We start from the raw sequence: 26,094 nt of genomic DNA, 5'->3' as shown, positions 1-26,094 counted from the left end.
AGAAATATACTATGTATACAGATAAGTTAATATGAGTAATGTGAAGAGCAAAAGAACACTAACCACTGGGGAACAAGAAAATGTGTTTTACACTGTTAATCCACGAAAGAAGCTAATGATTCTAAGGCAGGTATGAGAAGAAAATATTCTTCGGCCCTAGAAAACAACCAATGCAAAATCACAAAAATGGGAGCTGGAATACGATTTGAAGAATAGCTGGAAAAGTATATTTGAGTCAGAATGTAGAGATTCAAACTCCAGACTGAATAATTTTATTTTATCCTACTCCAACAAGACTCTTGAACAGAGGAATAACAAAGTCAGACCTGTGGCAGAGAAAGAGTAATTGTTGGCAAGTATACGTGGGATGGACTGGAAAAGAGAGACTAGAAATGGAGGACCAATTAAGAAGCTAACATAACAGTCCGGTTCTTTCCCTTCATGATACTCTCATCTCTGAGTTTCGGGAACACTGTTTGCTTAGTTTTCTTCTTACCTTCTCAGATCCTTCTAAGGCTCCTTTACTAGAAGGAGTGTATATTCTGCTCTATACACCTGCAGGTGAACTCCAAGTCTATACTAGGAAATCTCTCTCTTTCTGGGTCATCGCATCAGCTCTCACAGATTTAAATATCATCTTTACGCAAATTACTGCTAGATATATAGATATACACACATATACATATATATGTGCGTGTGTATATACAAACATACACACACACACACACACACACACATATATATATGTATATATGTGCGCATGCATTCCTAAGCTTCAGTCCCAGATCAACTGCCCTATTAGACATTAAAGGAAGAATGTCTCACAGGGATTTCAATCACATCTGAAAAAGAATTCATCATCTTTCCCTCTAAACCTGCTCCTCTTCCAAACTTCCTGATTTCTATTGAGCACCAACTTTCCTGTCACCAAAGTCTGCAACTTTAGTAATACTCAACTCCTTCATTCCACATACCTAGTTAAAGATGTAAATCTTGCAACTTCCATCGCCACAATATCTGACATCTGTCCCCTTCTCTCTAAGCACATGGCTACCACACCTCATCACCTCTTGCCTGGACTATCACAATAGTCTAATAACAGGTTAAAGTGACATTCCTAAAGCATAGGTCTGACCATGACACTCCTCTAATCAATACCTTAGACTCCTCTAGCTTTTAAAGCCCTCTGCAACTTGGCCCCAAACTACCTTTACAGCCTTATTATAGATTATCCCACACATAAACACATTTTCCACACCAGCCAAACCAGCCTTCATACTGTTCCTCAAAAACAACATTCCATCTCCTGTCTTTGTATCTTCGCAAAGACTATATACTCCATGCCTCAGATCCCCTTCTTCCTCAACCTGGCCTCTTAGAATTCCAAGTTTCTTTCAAACCTCAGCTCAAGCAATACTTTCTACATGAATCCTTTCCTGATCTCCCTCAACTGGTAATGATTATATTTATTTATTCTGTATAAACTTATATGTATGCATTGTCTCTCCGCTCCTGGAGAAAAGCTCTCATTTTTGCTTTGCATACTCAAAACCTACACTCAGAACCACTGTGCCTGGCATATAGTATATCCAAAAAAAAAAATACATATAGAAAAAATTACAAGAACCTGAATTGTGTGGCTATGTGAGTGTAGAGAAGGTGACAGATATAAACAGTAACTCCATAATCTCTCACAATATCTAATAATTCATTACATATGTGGAAGGAAGAAGGTGACTCTGGGGTTATGAACATGGTTAACAGGGAAGAGGGGCTGGTATAAACCTGGGATGAAACCTTCCCCTCCAGGTCACAGGATAAGTAGATGCAGCCATCATACCATCTCACATTTCTAAAGAAAAACTATACACCAAGTCATTTCTAAGACAGGAGAAAACAAAACACAAAAGCCTAGTGTTGGAGTTGAAACATGAAAGCAGAAGCATGCCAAGCTGAACATACCAAGAGATAAGGGATGAAGAGGGACAGCATTCCAGGCATGAAGGACAGCCTATGCAAAAGCACAGACACAGGAAATGGAATGTTACGTACAAGGAATAGCAAGTAGGTCAATTTGGCTTTAATTATACAGGAGGAGTAATGTGAAATAAGTCTAAAAAGACAGGCTAGAGCCATACTATGAAGGGCTTTCACAGTACAGCTCCAAAAACTTGAGAGTCACCCATGTTTAGGGTGCAAAAGATGCATAGAGTTATCACATGCTCCACATATGACTCAGTATTACTTTTTAAAAAGAAGTCACAACTTTTAAAGTATATAAAAGCAAGGTCTATGACTTCTTCTCCCACTGCTTTAAACAATAAGCGTGCTTAATAGTGTTAGCTGAAATTATTTAAATCTAAACACAAGATTCCAGGAGGTACAAGGAAACTATGACACATCTTTGGCATACTCAAAAGTCTTCCCTCTCTGGACTACCCAAAAATATTGACAACAAAATCCAAAGGTATAAAAGAATCAAAAATTCAGTTCTCTGTCCTGTGGTCCCTGAATAATCCCTTTCCACCAGAGCACTAGACCTATCATAAGGAAAATGAGGGAATAACATATTATCTACATGCTATCTCAAGAAGAGACAGAAGCAAAGGAAAACAAAAGAAAAATGTTATCAACAGTTGCAAAAAGCTATATTCATTCAAGATGTAAGGATCTCATAATCCTTGTCTTCAAAATAGAAACTCAGTTTTCAAAAAACAAAAACAGAGTCCATCGCTAATAAAAAGCTACCTAGTTAAACTGCTAATTGTGACCTCCCTCACAGATATTCTAATGTTACATCTAATATAGCTGTTAATAATGGAAGCCAGAGAAGAACTTCCAGAAAAAAATATAAACTCTTAAAAAGGACACATCAAAACTAACACCTTTTCTTTAAAAATCACGATCATTCTCAAACCAAACAAAAAGAGCAACATACTGAATACTTATCCACATGAAAATTATTATTATTCCTTATTCCTTAGAAATTGTTTCTTCAATTTTTTAAAATTTTTAATGTAGAGTTAGGAATTCATTAAAAATTTTACATGAATAATTCTTGGCCCACCTTGTTGTGCTGCTTCATGCTCTGATGTTCTTTTCCTGATATAGCTCTGGACTTCTTCCCATCTTCTCTCAGCTTCTTGTAGTTGAACCTTGAGGTTTTAAAAGAGAGAAGAGCAGAAAAGCCTTCAGCATACTAATACTATACATTATGTGGTAAATCATCTCTTTCGACTTATGGTGCCAAAAGCATTTTTTTTCCATACTTTTCTTCCTAAAAACTGCAAATTTGCAAGGCCTGGTAATGATGCACAAACAAAGATTAACAATTTAGTGGTTATTTCAAACATGTAAACTCTCAAAACTGTTAGATCCTAAGATGAATATTATAGTAACTGATCCAACAGGTGGGCCTTATTTTCATTACCTCTCTTTTAAGATAGGCTTGTACCTTTACTGACAAATCTTACACCACAAGTATCCAAAAGCATAAGCAAAGTGGCATTGTATTAATAAATATCTGTCAGCAGTGACTGAAGTAAAGAAGACCAGAGCAACTGGAACCTTTAATGTTATTCATCCACCTGGTACTTTCCAACAAATGTAATGCTGTAACACAACCAGCAAGACCAACGTGGAATAAAGACTAGCCAAAAAAATTATTCTTCTTTCTCCCCAAGCATAGAAAAATATTAAAATACTGAGAAATGTTTACACTCTGTCTCCCACATTCAGTTTATCTACCAATTTAATTAACCCCCAAGTCTTCCGAGACTATCAAGAGATGATGAGTATTTGTTGCAATAATCTACTTATCTTTTTAACAGACACCTGGAAAAAGCAGCTATTTCATTTCTTACAGTTGAAAAAAAGTCACTACAGATATCTTAAAACCACAACAGATCAATAATAGTTAGCATTTCTATGGTACTAGAAGGTCTGAAAAGTGTTTTTACATATATGATCTTATTTCATCCTTAAAATAGTAGTGATTCCTATTTTATTGAGTAGGAAACTAAGGCTCAGAGGTGAAAGGCTTTGCCTAGGGTCGTAAGGCATGCATTAGAAATAGTGTTTAAACCCAATTCCAGCACTGTTCATGACATCATACAGCCACATTTATGTCAGCACTCTCATTTCCCTGTGGCCATGCCACCTCAAACAGAACAGAAATTCTACTAAGACTCAAACTACATTCCTTGAAGCCATATTTTACATTTCGGTTACCATTCACTGTGGTGCTCCTCGAAAATTATCAGGTTACACAAGGCTTAGCATATCTCTGAAAAATGTGTGAGTAAGTCACCTTCAATTGAGCAACTGCTTGCTCAGCATTCTTCTTTTGACTTTCCTCCTGCTGCAACTTTCCTGTTTTTTCTTTTAGTTCATTCACCAACCTAGCACAATCCTGGCGGAACTTGTTCAGTTCAGTAGACTGCCTGAAAATGAGAACTAGAATAATGAAACTTCCACAACAAGCATATGAAATAAGCAAAACTTGTGATATTCTTAAGTAGATACAAAAAAAATTAACTCCCGGTATTATTTTTCTATCACCTCTAAATGTAGCTATTAACAAGGCTTGGTGAGAGTTCATTATCCTTTTTAACAACCAACTCAAAATTATAGCTATTGTAAAAGGAAGCCAAAGTCAGATAAATTTTTAAAAATAATTTGAGGCTCCTATTTTTACATATCATGAACAAATTTAAAATAAGATATTATTCATCTTAGCAGTCTCTATGACTCCTTCAAAAGAGGAGACATAAAAGCATCTTCTAAAAGTTTATTCATTTGAAACTTTATAGTAACTAGAATCTTGTCTTATATCAGAACTTCAACACAAAATTGATTTTTTTTTAAAATCCATGTTAATCTGAAGATGGTATCATTTACATATGAATGTAACTCCAGCTAACCTTGCTTTCAAAGGTTTAAAGATACTGCAATCTGATTCATCCCCACTTTATGTGAGCTTTGTATTATAATACTTTTTAAAATGTGGGGTGCGGGTTTACTACCCTATTTAACAAGAGAGCATAGAATACATGGAATAAGGAGTAGATGTGGTCTAATAAAAGCAATTAACTATAACTAGTTCAATGACAAGGTCAAGTCACTCACTCTGAGGATCTATTGATCCTGTAGCGGATAGGGAACAGATGAAGTTCAAGAAATTGAAGGGAGCATGGGAGAAAGGAGATTTACATGGTGGAAACTGCACTTTAGGAAAATCACACTGACAGCTGAATGGAGGATAAATCAGAGTGAGGAGAAACTCCAGACAGGTAGACCCACCAGCAAGTTATTAAAGTAATCTGAGCACGAGGTGATGAGAGTCTACATTAAAGTGGCGGCAATGTCAAAAGAGAGAAGAGGGCACATTTCGAGAGATGTTGCAAAGGTGAAATTGACAAGCCTTGACAACAGATTGAATGGGGGGTTAACAGGGAGAGGGAGATAATGAGGAGCCCAGGAGGACACGTAAGGTATAAGCATTAGGGAGAGAGAGGACAGTATTGTTCTCTATAAGATAAAGAAAAGTAGGAGGAAGGGAGGGTTTACAGTGAAAGATAATGAGTTCTGGTTTTGGACATGTTTAGCTTTAAGATATCTACTAGACATCCAGTTTAGGATGTCAGAAAGGTAGTTAGAGATGTGAGATTGGTTAGGACTGGATAAGCTGATCTGAGAATCATCATCATAGAGATGTTATCAAAGAACCCAAGGAACTGATGAAATCCCCAAGTAAATTAGCATAAAAATAGAAAAAAACCGACGACAGAACCCAGAAGGACACCTAAGGTTAGAGGGTGGAATTTGGATAAGGATCCAGCAGACAGTCTGACAAGTAGGAAGAGAACGAGGAGACAGCAATGCCCCAAAAATTTAGAGAAGATTATCAAGAAGAGGGTGATCACCTGTATCCAAATCTGCAGAGAAGTCAAGAATAAGCTTCAGAAAAGACTACCGTGGCAATTAAGAGATCATTTGTAAATTTAGAGAAAGAAGTTTTGATGAAATGATGAGATTGGAAGTTCAATTTTAAGGCGTTAAGAGACTGACAGGAGAAAAAGTGGAAGGACCTTTTATAGACATCCTTCTCAAGGAGTTTAGCCACAAAGTGCAGAAGAGATACAGGATAACAGTTGGCTTGGATAGAAAGATCAAGTAACATATTTTTGAGGATAGGGGAGACATGGGTATATTTGCAGGCAGCAAGGAAGAGACTAGTAGACAGAGAGAGCTTGCAGTAAAGTAAAAGAGTGGGGATGAAAGGGGGCCATCTGCTGTTGGGGACATGATGGAATGGGACTGCTTGTGCAGGTAAGAGTTTGTCTTAGTAAGGATTAAGGTTATTTCTTCATGTGAGACAGGGCACAAGAAGACACAGTGGCAGAAGGCATGAGTGATATGAGATGAGGAAGAGAGAAGAAGAGGGAGCTCATGGTGAATGGCTTCAATTTTTTCTGTAAAATATGAGGCAAAGTTCTCAGGGTGGGGGAAGGAGGAACCATAGGAAGTCTGAGGATGGATGAAAAGGTTGAAAAGAATGAAAAGCCACTGTGCAGAGTTGGACAGTGAGCTGATAAAGGAGTGTAAAAGTATATGACGGCCCAGCTGAAGTTATTTTACACAAATTTTAGTGGACTCAGTCAGAATTGTTTTATGATTTTCTCCACCTTCATTCAACAGCAAAGGCAGGGAAGACAGGGAACACTGGGAATGATCCAAGACTGAGGCTTGGCAGGGGCAATCAGCACTATAAGGGAGCCAGGAACTCCACAATGTAGAGTGGAACTAGCTCACCAAGAGGTCAAAATGGGGAAAATAGGAGAGTGGCTAATGCAGGGTTAATAACCTGAGACAGAATTGAGGGGTGGAGGGATTGGAGGTCATAATGTAGAAGAATAGAGTTTGGAAAGGGAAAGCACAGGATGAGGTAGAAGGCAACAGATTGCGGTCAGATAAGGGGATTCCTAAATTCATAAACGTGGAGGTGATGCATTTGTGGGTAATAGCAAGATCCTTTGTGCGGCTGAGATGGGGAGGAAGGAACAGATTAAGGAACTAACAGATTAAGGTGTTTGAAGGACAGCTAATATGTATATTTAAGTGCCCTAGTATGAGGTCAAGAATTGAAGAGGAAGGGCAGTTAGGTGGCAAGGTGAGTAGCGCACTGGCCCTGGAGTTAGGAGGACCTGAGTTCAAATCCGGCCTTATACACTTGACACATGTACTAGCTGTGTGACCTTGGGCAAGTCACTTAACCCCAATTGCCCTGCCTTCCCCCCTCCAAAAAAAAAAAAGGGAAAAAAAAAGAAAATGTTGTCAGCCTCAAAATGATAAAATTACCAAAAACCAAAATGTCAAAGACAAAAAACATAAGCACCACAAAGTAAAGACTAAAGCTCAAAATTTTAAAAAACATATAAACATCTGTTAAGACCAGGAAGTTTTAAAATTATTGGATAGATGTCCTTCTTCAGTTTAGAGAGTTAATCTACAAAAACGGGGCAAAATTAGACATGTGCACATATTGGTGTTCTTCATGTAATATCCTCATTAGGGGCTCAACATGGCAGAGTTTTTCAAAGAAGAATCAGCATTAAAAAGGAGATAGTATTCATAAGCAGTTTCCATCACCAACCAGCTTAAAGGAAAAAGCATTAATACTAATTTTTCCCACTCAGACACAAATGGTTTAGCTAAACAGTCTTCTGGGCTAACGTACTTGCTTTCAATCTGGTTAGTGGTGTTGCTGACAGCATCTCTCAGAATACCATTTTCCTGCTTCAAGTGGGTAATATCTGCTTCCATTTGCTCACGGACTTTCTGAAACTATAAATTATTTTTAATTACTTGTAAAGGAATAGAGAAACATAAAAACTACTTTATGTAAACTATATTATAACAAGAAAATGGCATCAAAAAATAAAACTAAACACTCATTTCATATTTCTCAGTGTCAAAAAAAAGTTAAACAAAGGTTTCAATACAGAATGCAAAATGACAATGAAGCTGATAAGATAAATTAAATAGATCCTGATACGCTCATCTCAACATCATGCTATATTTAAGAAAAAAGTCATCCTGACAGATCACATATAAAAAGCAACAGTAAAAAGAGATAAGTAGGTTAATTACATTACACTTAAAAAGTATCACACATTGTGAAATAATATCAATGTCCACCTGATGACATAGCAACTAGATGCTTAATGGGAAGACAAACCTAAATACTTGGAGAAATAAAAAACAAAACCACTACAACTGGGGATCAATGTACTCCTTTCAAACATATGAAAATCTAACAAAAATTCATACATGAAAGAAGGTAAGGACCTTAACTGAATTTTAGAAGATTTAGATATGGTAGTTCTCTGGTAACAACTCCAAGGGAAATGAAAGGACTATAACTGTTTTTCGGATAGGCCTATCACCTTTACAAAAAACCTTATAAACAAATGAAGAAAAACGGGACTATTAAACAGTCCTTTACTGACTATAATGTAATTAAAAGCTTAATCAATGAAGTGTCTCTGTGGAAAGAAGTCAAATTTAAATGGAGAGCAAATAATTTCAGCCTTAAAAATATGGGTTAAAGATGCAGAATGAAGCATACTTTTTGTCTTTTTTTTCCTCCAGAACACTGCTAATGCAGAAATTTGCTCTACATGACTTCATATTTGTAACGGGTTTTGTGTCTTTTGCCTTACTGATGGATTGGGTGGGGGGAGGGTGGGGTGTAGAGAAAGAAAGAGAATCTGCAATGGAAAATAAAACTGAATAAAATAATTTTTTTAAAAAGAATGTGAGTTAAAAAGAAAATCATAGAAACAAAAGAAAATTTAAAACAATAAACAGAGGTGGGGGCGGAGAAAGGGGGGAGGTAATAAAGGGAAAAAGGGGGAGGTGGTAAAGAGAAAAGGGGGGGGACAAAGATTCACTCTACTCTTCAAAGCACAAACATATAACATTTTGAGAAGAAACATGAAATTAAAATTCAACTGAATCTCTCCAATACTCCAAATTAAATTTTTCCAATTTAGTCAGTGCAAGTAATAGGAAAAAGGAAAAAAAAAGGAGGTAGCTAGAGGTAAAGTAGATAAAGAAATGGGCCTGGAGTCAGGAAGCCCAAAGTTCAAATCCAACCTTAGACACTAACTAGCTGTGTGACCCTGGGAAAGTCACTTAACCTCTGCCTCAGTTTCCTCACAACTGTGAAATGGGAATAATGATAAAAGTACCTCAGAGGGCTCTTGTGAAGATCTAATGAAATATTTATAATAAATACCTCTGTATTTGAACCCCTTCTCATAAGATCATGGAATAGTACACAAAGAACATTAGATATTCCAATAAGAGTTTAGGTTTAGTCCCATTTCAATTCCAAGCAATGTAAACATACCTTCATCTGCATCTGTTGAGCCTCTTGATACCCAACATGTATTTTGTTCTGTAAAACATTAAGTTCCTTTTCTAGAGTACCAATTCGTTCTTTCATCCTTGTGATAACCATGTTACTTCTGTCCTTCTCTGTCATCATCTCCTAAAACAGTGAATCAAGAAAGGAAATGGAGTTTTTTTCAACAAAAAGCAAAAAAAGAATCATGGTATTTTTAAAATCTTAAGTGAAGCAATCAAATCCTGAAATGTTAAATACAGGCAGCAGGCCTACAGTCAACACAATGGCTTTTACCTATATAGATTATCACCTACTCTGCAAATAACTTTTACTGTCTCATTTTTCAATTACATTCTGTAGCTCATGAGAGGGGTGAACCCTACCTTCACTCAGAATTGGTTAAAAAGATCATTTTAAATCCAAATGATTATCCTTCCCTATTTCTAGAATAGGAGACAGAGATATAGAGCTGGCCTCAGCACTAGGTTAATGTACTGCCCTTGATTCATCATGGCTGGATGACGTTAGGAAAGTCACTGAACCTTTAGGCAGCTTTCTAGGACTACAAGTTACAGAAAAGTTGTTGGCCCACAAGACAGAAGGAATTTGTTCATCTGGGAGTTTTCTATACCAATGAAATCACAGGCTCACTCTTTTCCCTTTTCCACCTGATATTTCACCCAGTATTTTCTCAAATATATTTCCCTAAATACAAAATTACAAATGGACTAAAGGCATTTTGTTCAAAAGGCACTAAAACTTCTTTATATACATATAAATGTAAATAAAACATAAATAAAATCCAAGGATATAGTTAAGTTTACTCAAAGTCTACAATGAACATCTTTCAGCAAAAAACATCCTTCAGAAAAAAGGCATGTGATAGGGGGATCTCTTTTTTACCTAGTCAAAAAAAATCTTTTTTGATAGTCAAACCCAATTTTTTCTTACTCTTAACTCAAGTTACAGCACCGGATGGTTCACTGAACAATGAGTTCAGTTATTCACTGTTTGATTCATCCTACATCAAATCTCAAAAAGAATATAAAATTTAGACATTTCTCTAAAATTCTTTCCCAAGGCACAAATTAACATGGGTATCATGGACCTGTTCAGTTTCATTTCAAAAGATATAGCTTTATATTCTCAATGTTTTAAACTAAATCTTTTTAATTTTGTTTTGTTTAAATTGGACTTCACTATCGCAATGCCCAATATTGACCCCAAAGAAAAGATAAAGGACTTTTAAGCTCCCTTAAGGCTGACCTGTACAACTTGGCAGTAGGTAGAGGTCAAAATTAAAATAAGCTACACTTCTTCAGGCTGCATATAGGTTAGACTAGAGACAGACTGAAGAAGATTGGTTGACGCAGGTCATATGAGAAACAGGAGGGAGAGAGCAATGGCAACCCTACATCTTTTGTAGGTCCCCAAAATCCTCTAGTGGGCCACAAGAGGCCTGTGGGTCATATGTTGGGTAGGCCTGCCTTAAATCAAGGATCTTTCCTCCTTTTTGGAGGTGGGGAGAGGAAAGAAGAGGTAGAAGAGTCCAGGAATGGAACATCAAAAAAGAATGTCAGATTTATTTGGTCTATTAAGTAGTTTTGCTCAACTGCCTTTTTTCCTTCTTTTCTATTCTTTGTCATAAAGAATAGCTCTCATGGAGGAGGAAGAGAATATACAGAAAACGAAGATGATATAAAAATAAAAATATATCAATAAAATTAAATAAACACATAAATTGGCCTTTAATTACTATAGTAAAATGTTTACCAAACAAACCCCTACATACAAATCTTTTTCCTGTTATTCCTTAATTGATTTTGGCAGCTAAGGTTAAAAAAAAGTTAAAAGTACGCTGATATTTCTCTCAAGAACCTGATTTGAACAAATGGGAGTTCTATTATTCCATAAAAGAAACAATTACACATCAAATTCCAGTAAGATAAATACCAATGATGTGTCCATGTTCTTCTGTTGTATTAAAAGAGCATCTACAAATATACAAATTAATCTTATTTAAATAAAAAATAAGCAGAGGAACACTATGAAACCCAACCAAAAGCCAAAATAAACCAACAATATCATCAACCCAGTATGTATTAACGTCATTAAACACAAAGAAGACTTAATAAATTTATAAATGAAAACGTTCCTTTTGTTTTGTAAAGTTCTCATTAGACAAAATGGATAAAACTCAGAACTATTGCCTAGTTCTTAGAGAAGGGCTCCTTTCACACCTATTCTGACTCTCTGTTGAAGTTACTGGGGTACTAACAGTAGAACTACTTTACCTGAGCTAACTGCTTGCACTGATCCTTTGCAATAACAGCATCTTCTTTCACAGCTGCAAGTAACTTCTCTTTTTCTTGAAGCTGATGCACAACTGCAGCTACTTCACCTTTACTAGACTAGAAGGAAAGAAGTCAAGGCAAAGCCAATAATCACGATTTGTTATATAACTCCTACAAACAGTTACACCTAATACTAGCAATAGTGACAGGTCTCTTCTTATCTCAGAAGCTGATAACTGATACAGAAGGAGTACATGGCTCAGAAATCTATCTCCATAGTCAACTGGATATCACAGATAATCAAACCAGGATACACCAATGATTCACACACCAAAAAACTTTAATGCTATGTTTAAACAAAAATAATTGCCTATTTCTTCATTCTTTTTTTCAGGGCAGGGGAAAGGGGAATTTTCATTATTTTTTTTTTTAGTTTTCAGAATTAATTTTCACAGGAGTTTGAATTACAAATTTTCTCCCCATTTCTACCCTCCCACCCACTCCAAGATGGCATATATTCTGATTGCCCTGTTCCCCAGTCAACCCTCCCTTCTGTCACCCCACTCCCCCCATCCCCTTTTCCCTTACTTTCTTGTAGGACAAGACAGATTTTTATGCCCCACTGCCTGTATATCTTATTTCCTAGCTGCATGCAAAAAAATTTTTTGGAACATCTGTTTTTAAAACTTTGAGTTCCAAATTTTCTCCCCTCTTCCCTCCCCACCCACCCTCCCTAAGAAGGCAAGCAATTCAACATAGGCCACATGCATATCATTATGCAAAACCCTTCCACAATACTCATGTTGTGAAAGACTAACTATATGTTGCTCTTTCCTATCCTATCTCCCTTTATCCAATTTTTTCCCTTGACCCTGTCCCTTTTCAAAAGTGTTGGCTTTTGATTACCTCCTCCCCCATCTGCCCTCCCTTCTATCAGCCCCCTTTTTATCTCCTTCCTCCTTCTTTCCTGTGGGGTAAGATACCCAATTGTATGTTATTCCCTTCTCAGATCAACTCCAATGAGAGCAAGATTCACTCATTCCCCCTCACCTGCCCCCTCTTCCCTCCAAACAGAACTGCTTTTTCTTGCCACTTTTATGTGAGATAATTTACCCCATTCTATCTCTCCCTTTCTCCCTCTCTCAATATATTCCTCTCTCATCCCTTAATTTGATTTTATTTTTTTTAGATATCATCCCTTCATATTCAACTCACCCTGTGCCCTCTGTCTACGTATATATATGTATGTGTGTGTGTGTATACACACCTTTCTTTCCATGCTGGAATGTAAACAAAACAGTTCAACTTTAGTAAGTCCCTTGTCATTTCTCTTTCTTGTTTACCTTTTCATGCTTCTCTTGATTCTTGTGTTTGAAAGTCAAATTTTCTATTCAGCTCTGGTCTTTTCACTGAAAAAGCTTGAAAGTCCTCTATTTTATTGAAAGTCCATATTTTGCCTTTGAGCATGACACTCAGTTTTGCTGGGTAGATGATTTTTGGTTTTAATCCTAGCTCCACTGACCTCTGGAATATCGTATTCCAAGTCCTTCAATCTCTTAATGTAGAAGCTGCTAGATCTTGTGTTATTCTGATTATGTTTCCACAATACTCACATTGTTTCTTTTTGGCTGCTTGCAGTATTTTCTCCTTGATCTGGGAGCTCTGGAATTTGGCAACAATATTCCTACGAGTTTTCTTTTTGGGATCTTTTTCAGGACACGATCGGTGGATTCTTTCAATTTCTTATTTTACCCTCTGGCTCTAGAATATCAGGGCAGTTCTCCTTGATAATTTCTTGAAAGATGATATCTAGCCTCTTTTTTTGATCATGTCTTTCAGGTAGTCCAGTGATTTTTAAATTATCTCTCCTGGATCTCTTTTCCAGGTCAGTGGTTTTCTCAATGAGGTATTTCACATGGTCTTCCACTTTTTCATTCCTTTGGTTCTGTTTTATAATATCTTGATTTCTCATAAAGTCACTAGCTTCTACTTGCTCCAGTCTAATTTTTAAGATAGTATTTTCTTCAGTGGGTCTTTTGGACCTCCTTTTCCATTTGGCTAATTCTGCCTTTCAAGGCATTCTTCTCCTCATTGGCTTTTTGGAGCTCTTTTGCCATTTGAGTTAATCTATTTTTTAAGGCGTTACTTTCTTCAGCATTTTTTTGGGTCTCCTTTAGTAAGTCATTGACTTGTTTTTCATGGTTTTCTCCCATCACTCTTATTTCTCTTCCCAATTTTTTCTCTACTTCTCTAACTTGCTTTTCCAAATCCTTTTTGAGCTCTTCCACGGCCTGAGACCAGTTCATGTTTTTCTTGGAGCCTTTTGATGTAGGCTCTTTGACTTTGCTGACTTCTTCTAGCTGTATGTTTTGGTCTTCTTTGTCACCAAAGAAAGATTGCAAAGTCTGAGTCTGAATCTGAGTCTGTTTTCGCTGCCTGGCCATGTTCCCAGTCAACTAACTGACCCTTGAGTTTTTTGTCAGGGTATGACGGCTTGTAGAGTACTTTGTTCCAAGCTTGAGGGGTTGCGCTGTTGTTTTCAGAGCTATTTCTACACAGCAAGCTCTGCCACACCGGCACTCCTCCTCCCCCAAGAACCTCCAACCCGGACCTCGACTCAGATCTTCAGCAGGCTCTGCACTCCTGCTCTAATCTGCCACTTAATTCCTCCCACCAGGTGGGCCTGGGGCTGGAAGCAACTGCAGCTATAGTTCTGTCCTCACAGCTGCAAAACCTCCACTGCTCCTGGGGTGGTGGCCGAACTGGGAACTCCTTTCACTCTGTTCCCACAGCTTTTCCCACTAACCTTCTGTTGTCTTTGGTGTTTGTGGGTTGAGAAGTCGGGTAACTGCCACAGCTCACTGATTCAGGGCACCAGGGTCAGTTCTGCCCAGCTCCTGTACTGGTTGGTCCAGGTGCAGCCCACGCTGGGCTCTGCTCCACTCCACTCCCAGCTCCACGTGATAGACCTTACCCAGCGCCAACCAGGCTGTCCTGGGCTGGAGCCCTGCTTCCCTCTGCTATTTTGTGGGTTCTGCAGCTCTAGAATTTGTTCAGAGCCATTTTTTATAGGTTTTTGGAGGGACCTGGGGGGGAGCTCACACAAGTCCCTGCTTTCCAGCCACCATCTTGGCTCTGCCCCTGTTCTATTTCTTCATTCTTAAAAGAGAATGTTTTGCCAAGTAAAAACCAGGGTCCTACCAACAGCATTAAAAAACCAAATCGATGAGCACCAATAAGTAGTCCCCAGCAAGTCAAAAGACTGAATAGCAGATCATGAGGGAAACAAAAATTACTACTTTATAAGAACAGTAACCAAAGAAAAGGAATGATACTACACATTTCATTTCTAATAGTTAATATTATGATGTGGCCTTACTCCTTACCATGGCTAACCCCTTCAAGCGATCCCATTCTATTCTATCTCCTCCAACAGTCCCCTTCTGTCATCCCCACTCCATCACTTATTTTCAATCTCTCCTTGTCTAATGGCCCCTTCCCTACTGGCTACAAACATGATCGTGTCTCTCCTATCCAGAAAAAACCTTCACTTGCTCTTTCCATTCCCACTATCATCTTCTATCTCTTCTGCCTTTTGTAGCTAAACTTCTTGAAAAGGCCATCTACAATAGGTACTTCCACTTTCTCTCCTCTCACTCTCTACTTGATTCCGTACAATGTAGCTTCTGAACTTATCATTCCATGGAAATTGCTCTCTCCAAACTCACCAATGATCTCTTAGTTACCAACGCCAATGGCCTTTCCTCAATTCTCATTCTCCTTGACTTTTCTGTTGCCTCTGACACTACTAATCACTCTCTCCTGGACCCTCATCGTCATTTTCAGGACACTACTCTCTCCTGATTCTTCTCCTACCTGACTGCTCCTTCTCTGTCTTCTCATCCAGGTCATACCCTCTAACCGGAGGCATTGCTTAGGCTTCTATCCTGGGGTCTCTTCTTTTTTCACTCGGTGATCTCAGCAGCTCTCATTTCACTCATTTCAGTCATATCCGTGTCTTAGTGACCCCATTTGGGGTTTTCTTGGCAGATACTAGAGTGGTTTGTCATTTCCTTTTCCAGCTAATTTTACAGATGAAGAAACTGAGACAAACAGGATTTGTCTCACAGGATCACAAAGCTAGTGAGTTTCTGAGACCATATTTTAACTCAGGAAGATGAATCTTCCTGACTCCAGGCCCAGCACTCTATCCACTGTACCACCTATAGCTGCCCCATGGATTTAATTACAATCTCTATGTTGATGATTCTCAAATCTATGTATCCTGCCCCAATCTCTCTGCTCATCTCCAATCTTACATCTCCAACTGCCTTTCAGAAATCTTGAACTGCATGTCCAGTAGACATCTTAAACTCACCATGTCCAAAACAGAATTATCTTTTCACATAAACCTTCCCCCCACCCCTCCCTATTACTGTAGAGGGCAACAACATCATCCCAGTTTCTCAGGCTCATTACCTAAGAGTCATCCTTGACTCCTCACTATATCTGACACCCCATATCCAAACTGCTGCCAAGGCCTGTCGATGTCACCTTTGCAACATCTCTCAAACACACCTCCTTCTCTCCTCTGACACTGCCACCACTCTAGTCTAGGGCCTCATCACCTCACACCTGGATTATTGTAATAGCCTGTGGGTAGGTCTGCCTGCCTCAAGTCTCTCCCCTCTCCCAATCATCCTTCCTATAGCCACTAAAATGGTTTTCCTAAAATGCAGGTCAGACCAAGTTACACCCTACTCAGTAAACTCTAGTGGCTCCCATTGCCTCCAGGAGAAAATACAAAACGCTCCGTTTGGCATTCAAAGCCCTTCGTAACCTAGTCCCCTCCTACTTTTCCAGTTTTCTTACACCTCACTCCCTGACTCTTAGTCTTAGGTCCAGTGACACTGGTCTCTTTGCTATTCCATAAGCAAGACATTCCTCATCTCCACACCTCCTGGTTTCCCAGACTTCCTTTAAGTCACTACACTCCTACCTTCTTCAGGAAGCCTTTCCCAATCCCTCTGAATTCTGGGCTTTCCTTCTTTCAGTTATTTCCTGTTTATCCTGTATATAGATTGTTTTGCATGCTGTCTCCTCACTTAGATTGGGAGCTCCCTGAGGGCATGACTGTCTTTTGCCTCTTTTTGTATTCCCAAGGCTTAGCAAAGTGCCTAGCACATACTTAGTAAATACTGATTGACTGACGTCACCAATATTGCACTTACATCTTTTTAAAAATAAATTTTAATTTATCTTTAACATTTCCCACTATATGCTAGTACAATGCCATTGGCAAAATATTGCAGAAGATGACAAGAGATTATGTTAGTAGTAGTATTTCACTGAACAATGACAAATAATTAGAAAGAAAAAAAAGGCTAAGTTTAGAATGAGTTGCAGCTAAACCAGATTATCCCAAGAAATTTTATTGATAAAGCAAGAACAATTTTATTTCCCAATGGAGCAAATGGGCCAGCATTTTTATAGTGATCTAGTTTTATCTAGCATGGCACAAGGGAAAGAGTACTGGCTTTGGTGACAGAGGATTTGGGTTCAGATTCTGTCTCTGATGCTTACTACCTGGACAAATCATATAACCTACCTAGGACTCAGTTTCCTCACCTATAAAATAAAAGTGTGGAATCAGATGACTTCTGACTTTACAGCCGTAGTCTATTATCCTATGATCTACTGACAATAAGAGAAGGAACCAGGGCAGCTAGGTGGCGCAGTGAGTAGAGCACCAGCCCTGGAGTCAGGAGGACCTGAGTTCAAATCCAGCCTCAGACACTTGACACACTTACTAGCTGAGTGACTTTGGCCAAGTCACTTAACCCCAAACCCCTCAAAAAAAAAAAAAAAAAAAGAGAAAGAACCACCACAGTTGGACTCCATCAATTCCCTTCCTGATACATGGATATGACACTATGACGTGGAGGAGAGAATACTACGCTTGGAATCCTTACACCTGGGTACAATTCCTGGCTCTCATACTCACTAACTGTGTCAAAGTCACTTCATGTTTCAGTCTCAATTCCCTCATCTGCAAAATGGGGGAAAGAATATATTATAAACTTCTATGAAGAAGCGGCAATGGATAAGATTTCTATTGATTGTGATTTATTTCTCGTTATTCTGAACTTGACAAACACAAGCACTTCCATATACAAAGAGCATAAGACTGTATACGAAACCAGACAGCTATTTTTTCCAAGTAGATAAAAAATTCAATAGTTTCAAACCTGCTCTTCTTGTTTTTCTCTCTCTTTGACTTTATTCAATTCTTCTCTGTGCATTTATTTATTTTAATGTATTTCAATGACCCTCTTTTCTTTGACATCACTATCACTTAGACTCCTCTTCTCCACCCACCTCCCTCTCCCAGCCCCCAGAAAATTCCCCCATAGCAATAAGCATAATTAAGTAAAACACAAAATCATCTATTGGTCAATTCTGAAAATATATGTCTCATTCTACACCTCTAATCTATCACCTCTTTCAGGAAGTGGTTATAAGCATGCTTCATCATCAGTCTTCTGAAGTTGTGGCTGGTCACTGAATTGGTCAGCTTTTTAAGAAATGACATGATATTTAAAAAGATAAAATTAGGATCAGTGGCTGTACGTAACCAATTAAAGTATATACAAAACAAATCCATTCTGGGGACAGTTTCAAAGGTAGATGTAATTCACTGTTAAGAGGGGACTACTCTAAAAGAAAGGAAGAGCTCATTGATAGTATTCTTGCCAATCCACTCCCTTTCCTCTTCCTGACAAAAAAGGTAACTGAGATTTCAAAATTAGCAACACATACATCTAATTTCTCATTTCTATAAAAACTTTTGAGCATAGTGTACGCGGTCGGAATAACAATAAAACACAAGATGGCAACATCCAAGGTTTTTTGCACTACTTTCTATAACAAGCTACATCTTGAGTCACACAGGTGATAAAGAGATATTGAGAATATAATATTCTACTGATTACCAAAAACATTTGAGTCACCGCAGCAAAATACAGACTTAGAAGCTTCTCTTCAAACTAGTATTCTCTTGTCCATGTCAAAAATTATACAAGAGTCAACTGCAGATAAGAAAGATAACTTTGCTCAATAATATTCCAAATAGCAACAACAAGCGTGGTATAAAACAAGGAAACACATGCTTGTAGAAAAGTCCAAACAAGTTCCAAACAAATTATCTTGTCCAGAGCCAGGCCTCCACATTATTTCCCAGCCACCAAGACCAAACCAAGGCACCATGAGCATAGAACATCTCCCTGTTTAGCTCCTCTTTTATGTGTTGCCTTCTCCCACCAAAATGAAGCATAGGGACTACACTGCTTTCTAATATTTGTATCCTTTGTGCTTAGTACAGTACTTAGCTCCTAGTAAGAACATGGTAAGTGCTTTACTTGTTATTCATATAGTGTACTGGAGCAAAACAAAAAGAAAAGTAAATGATGCCAAACTGTTAAGAACCCTAAATGTCAGACTTAGCATTTTGGACTTATTCTTTCTAGCAATAACTGCTTATCTGAACATATTCTGAAATGTCTTAATTATTAGTCACAAATGGACAGTTCTACCTATCTAGAAATACTAACATTATTCTTTTGCTCTTAATCTATATTCTGGGAAGCTAGATGACACAGTGGATAAAGAGCCAGACCTGGCATCAGGAAGACTCATCTTCCTTAGTTAAAATCTAGCCTTAGATACTAACTGGCTCTGTGACCCTAGACAAGTTATTTAATCCTCTTTGCCTCAGTTCTCTCATCTGTAAAATGAGCTAGAGGAAGAAATGGCAAACCACTCTGATACCTTTGCCAAGAAAACCTCTAATGGGGTCAGGAAGTGTTAGACATGACTGCAGTGACATAACAACAATCTACATTAAATCTAAATTAATCTTTAAATAAATAACTCCGATGAAAAACAAAAAACTTAGTTCAAAAAGTAGTCTTTGGGGTTAGTAAATGTAAAAACAGACTTAACTGCTCACCTACATCTACAATTCTCACCATTTTTCCCCTCAATGAATATATACCCAAGCACATTACCTTCTTTAAAGCATCTTGTATAGCACCAGACTTCTCCTTTAGTAAGTCTACAACACAAAGAGCCTCAGTTTCAGAGAATATCATAGTCTTCAGGGAGAGAAGGAAATCCTTAAATTTCACCTCTGCGTTTTCTAAAATGAAGAAAGACAGTTTGACATAAATAAGCAGCGATGTGGCATAATTCAAAAAAAAAAAATTAAATGGGAAAAAATATGTAAAATAGCAATGAATTCAGGGACCATTAAAAAATTGGTGTTTAAATGTTATCTTTAACAAACCATTGAAAATAAATTTCTCTAAGCTGGTTAGGAATACACAAATTATTTAAGGAGCTAGTAGTAAATTCTCTTTTATGACAAAAATCAAAGATAGTATACATAAATAATTCCAAAAAGATATTTATAGAAATTCTACACTTACAAATGGCGCATGCATCTCAACATCTACCTGACACCTCATCTTTCTGCTGTTGGAACCCTACCCTGTATCTTCCACTGGAATCATTATCCATTCCCCAAAAAAGAGTCCCTTACCCCGTTCATTTGCCAAATTGTCCACCCAAACCCTAGGCTCAAGCACGCTTGAAACTCATGCAATCTACTAGTACAATAGTTCTTAACCTTATTTGTCAAATAAGTCCTTGTGGACGACCATTAAACTAGAACTAGATCCATAAACTTGAGCAAGTCACTTAGTCTCTTTCTCAGTTCCTCATGTACATAATCAGTTTAGACCGGTAACTTCTAAGACTCCTTCTCCAGCCTAATATGACATAAGATTCTATGACATCACTGTAAGCCTTGATTCTACATCTAATGTACTATACCAGGTTGTTCAGATATTTTTAAGGAGACTAGAATTAATCTAATTAATTTTATTACCTTTGTCAGTTTCATTTTTCAGTTTTTTAGTTCCTGTTTTTTGGATCCCTTCTACTTGATCACTTTTAACCAGATCAATCACTTCTCTCTTATCTGCTGCAGGATTCGCATCAGAGTTATCCATCAAAGAAGTATAAGAACTCGAGTGACTATGAGGTTCATCCACCATTGCTGTTTTATAAATTCAACAAATCATTGCTTTTTAGAATAAATTAAAAGTTAAAGTAAAGCATGCAATTTAAGGTAAATACATGATATATATTAAAATTTTACACTTCTAAGTGATGTTGTTTCCACTATAAGGGTGGGGAGGAGAACAGTGTAGATCTTTTTTTTTAACATTTCGTATCTATATCACAAATTCACATTATCAGTACGAGGTTACTCAAAACTAAAATCTTCAAAACGATATTTTTACCATTATCTGTTTTTTGTTTCTTTGATGAATTTTTCTTTTTTCCTGATCCACTCTCTTTAGTTTCCTGGTGGAGGGGTAGTGGTTCTTGTTTTTTGGTAGGTGACAAAACCACTTCAATCTTTTTATCCTGGTCATCTAAAAAAGATGATCATTAATTACATAATACAGTAAAGATATAACATACATAAGCAGAGTCAGTCCAAAATTAATTCTATATGCTAGATTTTTTTCAGTATTTTGTATCACCTGTATTCATATGCCTTTAAGGAGCAAAGCAGTTCTCATAATATGTGTTGGTGTACTGTAAAAATCACTGACCCTGGAATCAGACCTAGTTTCAAATATTGCCTCTGATACTTACCAGCTGTGTAGACTATGGGTATATCACAGCCAGAGACTTAGTTTCCACATCTATAAAAGTTTGCAATAATACTTTACATACTTCCAATCTAAGCGTTGTTGTAAAGAAAGTGATTTGTAAATCTTTAGGTCCTACATAAATGTGAATTATTATCCTACATTTATATTTTAAGAACTGAGAACCTAGCAAAATTTGACTTCTATTCACATGTCAAAGAATGGTTTCAAGACAACAAGAAAGTTGTACGCTTGTAAATCAGTAAAGAACACTGCATATAACACTATTAAGACTAATGAGTTAGACCAGAATCATTTGTGCTTGTTAAAAAAAAAGATATCTTGAATCAATTTAATTTTTCCCAAAGAATAAAAATGTTTTTACATATTTTTACCATTTTCTAAAAGGGTACTTACATTTACAGAATATAATATATACTAAAAAGCATGCTGGACTTATAGGTACACGACCTGTGTTACAATCTGCCACTTATTAGCTACGACATTGGGCAAGTCACAATGTATATAATCCTCAATTTCTTAATTTATAAAATGGGATGATAATATACTACAACCTCACATGGCTGATGCGAGGTTGAACTAGAGCTAAGAGAGATGATAGAGCCATTTCTTCTTACTCTTCCCTGTGGTCTTAGTAAAAGAGTTATCCTTACTCTTATTTAAGGCTAATTCTTCCTTTTCCCTTCATCCCTCTATTTTGATCCTATTCATTAATTATTGTTTCCTTCAGGACCCTGTTCTAGTAATCAGCTCCTCTCTCCTGCATCCTCAAGCCCTCCCTTTTCATTGCCTCCTATATCTATGCTTCCCAACAGGCCAAAGTTTCTCTTTTCGTTTTTTTTTAAAGCCTCTCTACTACCCAGTCCTTCCCTCATTTATTGATAAGCCTTTTTTTAAGTGCTCTACGACATAATCACAAACTCTTTAAACCTTTCCAATCCTTATCCCCAACACTACACTGAAACAGTTCTCTTAAATTTCCAATGACTTCCTTATCACCAAGTTCAATGGCCTTTTTTTTCTTTCCCCATACTCTGAGCCCTCTGCACCATCTGACATTGTTGAAACTACCTCCTGACGAACAGGCTCTCTTCCTCACCTTGCCTCTAGAAAAAGTTGGGTTTTTGATTCTTTTACTCCGCTATAATCGCTTCCTCTTTCCCAAACTGTTAATGTAGATATTTCACAGGCTCTTTTTCTGGATACAGTCTGTCTCTCAGTAATATATCTCAGTCCTAAGATTTCAACTACAATCTCTAATTCAGCTCTCAAATCTATGACTACACCTCTAATATATCTTCCAAGCAACCCATAGGATCTCTTTCCATGTATTCAATACTACATCCATGATCTCTCCCCTCTCCTACCTCAGATTCCACTGTAGCCTGTGGCATCACTATTTGAACTGTTCTTTCTTCTACACCTGTCATATCCAATCAGTTATGGAGTGCTGTCACTTCTACCTTAACAGTTTTTCCATCTATCCTTCCTCTACTCCATTCCCATTGCCATCATCCTATTACAGGACCTCACTCCATTCATCTACTCAAATCCAGCTTCGGACACTTCCTAGCTCTGTGACGCTGAGTAAGTCCCTTAATCTACTTACTTGAGTTTCCCCAATTATAAAATGGGGAAACTACCTCACAGAGTTGCTGTGAGGACCAAGAGATGTTTGTAAAAACTGCTTAGTACAGTGCCTGGTACACAGGAGGCAGTACATAAATGCATATTCCATGCCCCTTCCCTACGCACAGATTTGGCTGTTTCTACTCTATCTATCCTTCATCTATTCCATCCTGAAATCCATCTTCAGCCTATTATTCATAACACTGCTAGATGAAACTTCCTTATGCACAGATCTGGTTATGGCAGCATATAAATGGCAAGAAGAAATCATCATTGAAGGATTTTAAGCAAAGAAACATCTTTAACATAGCATTTGAGGCCCTCTACCATCTGGCCCCACACTACCTTTCAATTAATAAGTATTATCATTAAGCACCTGTGTGCCATCAAGTACTGTGTATTAGGTATACAAATATGAAAATGAAACAATCCTTACTCTCAGTGAGCTTATAATAGAGGAGAAAACAAGGACATGTAAAAATATAGACGGTATAAAGTGGGGAGATATATATATAAAAAATTTCATAGACACACATGTCTATATGTGCGTGCATGCATGCATGTGCACACATATGTATATACACATAAATGCACAAGCACAAAAGTGGTTAAAAAACCTTCAAAAAAAGTTTGGAAGGGAGAGCACTAGCTGTTAGCAGAAAGGATTCATGCAGAAGATGGTACCTGAGCAACATCCTAAAGCCAATTCTTAATGGCCTTTTCTCAGTCCTCATCCTCGGCATCTCTGCAGCATTTGACAGTGTCAGTCACCTCCTTCTGGTTGATACTCTCTTTTCTGTAGCTTTCCCTGACAATATTATATCCTGGTTTTTCTCCTACCTATATGACTATTCCTCCTCAGTCTCCTTGGTTACATCTTCATCCAGGTCACTGCTGCTAAAACCACAAGACCTGCACAGGGCTCTGCCTTGGGCTCTCTTCTCTCCTCCCTCTATACTGTTTCATTTGTTGATTTAACCAGCTGCCATGAATATAGTTAGCTCTATTCTGAGGATTCTTGGAGCTACTTATCCTGAGGATTCTTGAAGCTACTTATCCAACCCTAACTTTTCTCCCACCCTTCAGACTTGCATTTCCAACTGCCTGTTGGACATCTCCAACTAGATGTTCCATGGACATATTAAGCTCAAGACGTCCAAAATGAACTCCTGATCTTCCCCACTTCACCCCCTATTCTCCCAAAAAACCAGTCACTCCTTCCAAACTTCCCTGATTGTTGAGGGCACCACAGGCTCACAATCTGTTATCCTCAACTCCTCACTCTCTCATCTCACTCCCAAATCCAATCTACTGCCAAGTCCTGTCATTTCTACAATATTGAAATTGCTCATATATACCCTCCTTCTCTCCTCTGGCACTGTCACTACCCTGGGAGCAGGCCCTCATCATCTCACACCTAGACTACTGCAAAAGCCTTTTGGGTGGTCTAAGTCTTCAGTTCATTCTCCAAAATCATCTTGCAAAAGTGCAGGTCTAAAACTATGCCACCTCACCTATTCAATAAAATCCAGTAGCTCTTACTTCTAAGATAAAATATAAAATCCTCTGTATCATTTATAGTCCTTCATAACCCAGCCCCCTGCTACCTTTCCAATCTTCTTATACACCCCTCCATGTAATCTATAATTCAATCATTCTGGCCTCCTCACCTGTCCCTTACTCCATGTCCCAACCTATGGCATATTCACTAGCTGTCCCTCAGGTTGGAATTCTCTTCCTCATCTCCACTTCTTATCTTCCTTCAGATCCCAGCTAAAATTCCTCCCCCATCTCCAGAAGGAAACTCTGTAAGATCTTCCTAATCTCCCTTAATTCTAATGCCTTCCCTCTACTGATTATCTCCAATTTAACCTGCAAATATATACTTTAGTGCATAGTTGTTTTCATGTTATCTCCCCCATTAGACCACGAGCTCCCTGAGTACAGGAACTGTCTTTTGCCTTTCTTTGCATCAGTGGCACATAGTATCGTGCCTGATTTACTTAAAGGAAGAGAAGGACACTAAGGCCTCTGAGTAAATGTGTCCCAGGGATGGAAGACAGCCAATGCAAAGGCACAGAGGCAGGAAATAGTTTCATGTTTGAGAAGAAAAGAAAGAAGTTAAATTTGGCTGGATCTCAGAGTATATGATGGAGAGTAATATTCAATGAGGGTAGAAAGATAGGTTGCGGTGAGGTGGTACAGGATTTTAAAAGCTTCAAAGAAGAGTTTATATTGCCCAGAGGCAACAGAAAAACACTGAACACAGATGAGTAGGGGATTTACACAATCAAATTCACACTTAAGGAAAATCACTTCGGCAGAAGTGAAGGGTAGGATGGAAAATAATTAGGAGGTTGTTGCAGTAATCTAGGTGAGAGGAGTTGACAGTCTGAAATAAAGTGGTAGCTCTCCGAGTGGAGAGAAGGGGCAGGAATCAAGAAGATTGTGAAGGTGTAAACAGCAAAATTTGGGTACTGTCTTGATACATGGGGTGAGAGAAAATAAAACTCCACACTTACAAAACTGAGACGTTGGAAGGACAGTGGTGCCTTTCCAGCTTTTTCTTATGTTTCTCTTCTCCACATATCAAGGTTTCAGCCAAATTGGTCTATGCATCATAAATACACATCCCACACTTACCTGCTTTCCCTCTGCCAATACTGTTCCCTATGCCTGGAAGGTTTTCCTCTAATTTCTAACCATCCTTTAAAGCCCAATCCAAGCATGCCCTCTTGCACAAAGCTTTTCCTAGCATCCCAAGTTGGAAACAAATGCGACTTGAGCCTCATAATGTACTTGATCCTCACCAAAATCCTGCCAGGTAAGCGTTATGATTATCCTCATTTACAGTTGGGAAAACTGAAGCTAAACAACTGGTCCAGGGTCACACAACTAGTGAATGTCTGAGGCCAGATCTGAACTTGGGTCTGACTCCAGGCTTGGTGCTCTGTCCACTGCACCACTCGCACCAATTGCTGCTTGGGAGTAGTTCTTTTCACCTAAAAAATGGATG

The 26,094-nt window shown here is 38.0% G+C and overlaps 1 protein-coding gene across 9 annotated transcripts in view; it reads right to left on the bottom strand.

The window, feature by feature from the left end:
* The window catches only part of KTN1 (kinectin 1), a 157,577-nt gene that overhangs the window by 81,681 nt on the left and 49,802 nt on the right, over positions 1-26,094 (bottom strand). For all 9 annotated transcript variants that reach the window (XR_005008933.1, XM_036734462.1, XM_036734464.1 and 6 more), the window contains exons 3-10: positions 21,072-21,206; positions 20,654-20,824; positions 19,773-19,903; positions 11,707-11,823; positions 9,416-9,556; positions 7,739-7,845; positions 4,310-4,442; positions 3,068-3,155 (exon numbers count right to left, since the gene is read on the bottom strand). Coding sequence is in view for 8 of the 9 variants with exons in the window: in XM_036734462.1 (XP_036590357.1) it covers positions 3,068-3,155; positions 4,310-4,442; positions 7,739-7,845; positions 9,416-9,556; positions 11,707-11,823; positions 19,773-19,903; positions 20,654-20,824; positions 21,072-21,206 (1,023 nt within the window). In the remaining variant the exon portion in view is untranslated. The remainder of the gene's footprint in view (positions 1-3,067; positions 3,156-4,309; positions 4,443-7,738; positions 7,846-9,415; positions 9,557-11,706; positions 11,824-19,772; positions 19,904-20,653; positions 20,825-21,071; positions 21,207-26,094) is intronic.

Source organism: Trichosurus vulpecula, chromosome 8 (genome assembly GCF_011100635.1).
Source record: "Trichosurus vulpecula isolate mTriVul1 chromosome 8, mTriVul1.pri, whole genome shotgun sequence".
Taxonomy (NCBI): Eukaryota; Metazoa; Chordata; class Mammalia; order Diprotodontia; family Phalangeridae; genus Trichosurus; species Trichosurus vulpecula.
The sequence above is the reverse complement of the archived record's forward strand: the minus strand, read 5'-3'. Positions and strand labels throughout refer to the sequence as shown.